The following is a 3,088-nucleotide window of genomic DNA, read 5'->3' as shown; positions in this document are numbered from 1 at the left end:
ATGTAAAATAACTGTTGATAAAATAAGTTTTTTTTATTAAATCAGTCATACATCTAATACATTTTAATACAAAGTCTAAAGATTGAAGCATGTGCGAATATTCAAAGTGAAGTCCAGGATGTTCCATGTTCAGCAGAACTAGGTTATGTTGCCATCTGCTGGCTCCTCAGCAAAATTAAAAGTCAAGAAGCTGCAAAGGAAATTTCTTATTAATACACTGTGAGAAACTAGTTTCACTATGGAACAGAAAATACACAAAATGAGACGGAAAAATAACTAATATTTTACGATTTATTAAAAGCACAGAAACAACTGACAAAAGAGCACAGAATTGTGTAACATATTTCAAAATCCTTTTTCTTTGGAAAAAAAAAATCTATAATTTAATAATATGTAAATGTTTCTAGAAATATAAATATATAAATGTTTATAAATATATAAAAATTCAATTTGAGTAGATTAATTCTTAGCAGAGGGCCAAATAACATGACCATAAATGATTTGTAATCAAAATAATAACTCACAACAAAAATATAAAAAAAAAACAGATACATCAAGCACATGCATAAACATAAAACTCACCAGTTGTGGCAGAATCTTTTCAAAGTGTTCAATATCAACAGTGTCACAGTCCTCACTGTCGGCCTGTTTTACAGCTCTGCGTGTCGCCTCTGTAGCATACAGACAATTGTCATAATAATACTGAAGAAAATTATATTACACTGTACTGTAACAAAGTACAAAATGACTGCATATGTAAAGTTTGCCTTACCTTCAACAAATACTTTCAACATCTCTGCGACAGCATCACCAGCATCACTGCTGACTGTGGAAGAAAAACTTCAAAACTGAATGCTGTTCAGCTGCCTGATCTCACGGACCATTTTTTCTTAATTGTGTTTCTGTCTTCATCCGTACCCTCACACATGTATGCAAAACCACATGTACTGATCGATATTGTAAGGGTGGTTTAATAAGACACTTTAAATGAACCAAACTCAGTTGAGTTAAAGTGAATGGAAAAGCTAAAGATGAATAAAGAATATGCATCTGTATTTCTATTTTGTAATGTTTTTATTAAATTTATAAAGGTGCTGTAAATTAAATTGTTGCATATTCTATCGCATACATGCAGCTTGGAAAGGTTTATTGTGAATGAAAAACAAATCTTAATCATTTCATTAATTTTAACAAATTTACCATCCCCAACTTGGAAACTCTGGGCTTCCAAAATTCTGAGTTTCCCCCTGTGTTCTGTGTTCAACTTGTAAATGCAATCTTTCTGAAATGATTTGAATGCACCATGCATTGGGTGGTCAAGGGACCCCATGAAGTATTGCGAATAACAAATATGTGACCCTGGAGTACAAAACCAGTCATAAGTAGCACAGGTATATTTGTAGGAATAGCCAACAATAAATGATATGGGTCAAAATTATCGATTTTTCTTTTATGCCAAAAATCATTAGGATATTAAAGGGGTCATATGATGTTGCAAAAAATAACATTGTGTATTTGTTGTAATGAAATGTGTTTATGCGGTTTAAGGTTCAAAAAACACATTTTCCACATACTGTACATTACTGTTTCTCCTCTATGCCCCGCCTTTCTGAAACGTGTCGATTTTTACAAAGCGATTTTTACTGAGCGAGAATAAAAGTTACGCCTTTCTTTGCGTGAACATTTGGGCGACGTCTTCCCACATCGTGACGTAGACATGTGGGGGCGTGTGAGAATGAGCCGTTTTAGGTAGGCGTGGTTGACTCTTAACTTTTATAAAGAATATCTCTTTGGATTTGACTTTAGTCTTTGCAACTTTACGGATCTTCTTTATGCACCAAGAGCTTGTAACACTCCAAAGAGAAAGGAAAAATTGAAATCGCATCATATGACCCCTTTAAGTAAAGATCATGTTCCATGAAGATATGTTGTAAATTTCCTACTGTAAATATATCAAAACTTAATTTTTGGTTAGTAATATGCATTGCTAAGAACTTCATTTGGACAACATTAAAGGCGATTTTCTCAATATTTAGATTTTTTTTTTTTGCACCCTCAGATTCCATATTTTCAAGTAGTTGAATCTCAGCCAAATATTGTCTGATCCTAATAAACCATACATAAATGGAAAGCTTATTTATTCAGCTTTCAGATGTTGTATACATCTCAATTTCGAAAAATTGACCCTTATGACTGGTTTTGTGGTCCAGGGTCACATTTGTGGTGTTCAAATGCACATTATATCAAGACCACTGGGAGTGGTCAGACAAACTAGGTGTGAAAACACCCATAAGACCACATACTTGTTTTAGTCTGTAAAATATGGGCTTCTGTTCAGTTTCCTGTCTGCACGAATGTAACACACATGTTTACCTCTTTAAATGTATAATTTAACCCAGCAATACACTCAGGTACATCTCTAAACTCAGTGTTTTTACATAAATGCAAAATTCACCACCAGACGTTTAGCTGGGAATACGAAGGAATTTGCTTTATTTCTTTATTTTTTGGGGATATGTGTAAGTAGCAACACACTCCTAACCACAAAATGAAGAACAAGATCATGGTGTGTTCTGAAATTGACAGGTAAGCAAGAAACTTACGACTAAAAAACATTTAAACGCACAACAATTTCTTTGAGCAATAACGTCCCTCCCTCTCTCAACCACACACTGACAAGTGAAGCAAATATAATATTGTGAACCCTGTGTGTGGTTGACTATTTCCCAAAAATAACGGTCTCACCTTTGGTTTTGTCCTCCTTGAAAGAGCGTGTCAAAAGTTTGGCAACAGTTTCCTTAAAAACATAAGAAGGTTCATCTTTAAAAATGGGAATGATGTAACGCCGTCGTATCATGAAAACGCTAATGATCCTCCTAATACGTTCAACTTGATATCTTATTACGAACTGCTTGTTAAAGAGTTGAAAACGTATTGAAATATACCTTTTTAAACACGACTTCATTTCCCGCGTTCGCCATTCTGACACGCTGGGCTCCAGTACTACTAAAAGAATCGGCTTCTTCGTTTGCTGAATGGCATATCGGACAGACGGCTGCTGCTGCTGCCCTCTAGCGCACTAACACAC

At 34.7% G+C, this 3,088-nt stretch overlaps 1 protein-coding gene across 2 annotated transcripts in view; it reads right to left on the bottom strand.

Moving 5' to 3' along the window:
• Positions 1–3,088, bottom strand: part of cenpx (centromere protein X) — a 5,655-nt gene extending 2,567 nt beyond the window's left edge. The window contains exons 1-5 of one of the 2 annotated variants that reach the window (XM_016470784.1): positions 2,946–3,088; positions 2,746–2,797; positions 773–826; positions 583–671; positions 97–190 (exon numbers count right to left, since the gene is read on the bottom strand). In XM_016470784.1, the coding sequence (XP_016326270.1) occupies positions 176–190; positions 583–671; positions 773–826; positions 2,746–2,797; positions 2,946–2,981 (246 nt within the window). In that variant the 5' untranslated portion in view covers positions 2,982–3,088 and the 3' untranslated portion in view covers positions 97–175. Of the gene's footprint in view, positions 1–96; positions 191–582; positions 672–772; positions 827–2,745; positions 2,798–2,945 lie in introns of those variants that run through there. The other variant, XM_016470712.1, reaches the window with a different exon arrangement.

This window comes from Sinocyclocheilus anshuiensis, unplaced genomic scaffold (assembly GCF_001515605.1).
Source record: "Sinocyclocheilus anshuiensis isolate Anshui unplaced genomic scaffold, SAMN03320099.WGS_v1.1 scaffold173, whole genome shotgun sequence".
NCBI lineage: Eukaryota > Metazoa > Chordata > Actinopteri > Cypriniformes > Cyprinidae > Sinocyclocheilus > Sinocyclocheilus anshuiensis.
Note: the sequence above shows the minus strand (reverse complement) of the source record. Positions and strands in the feature narration are given on the sequence as shown.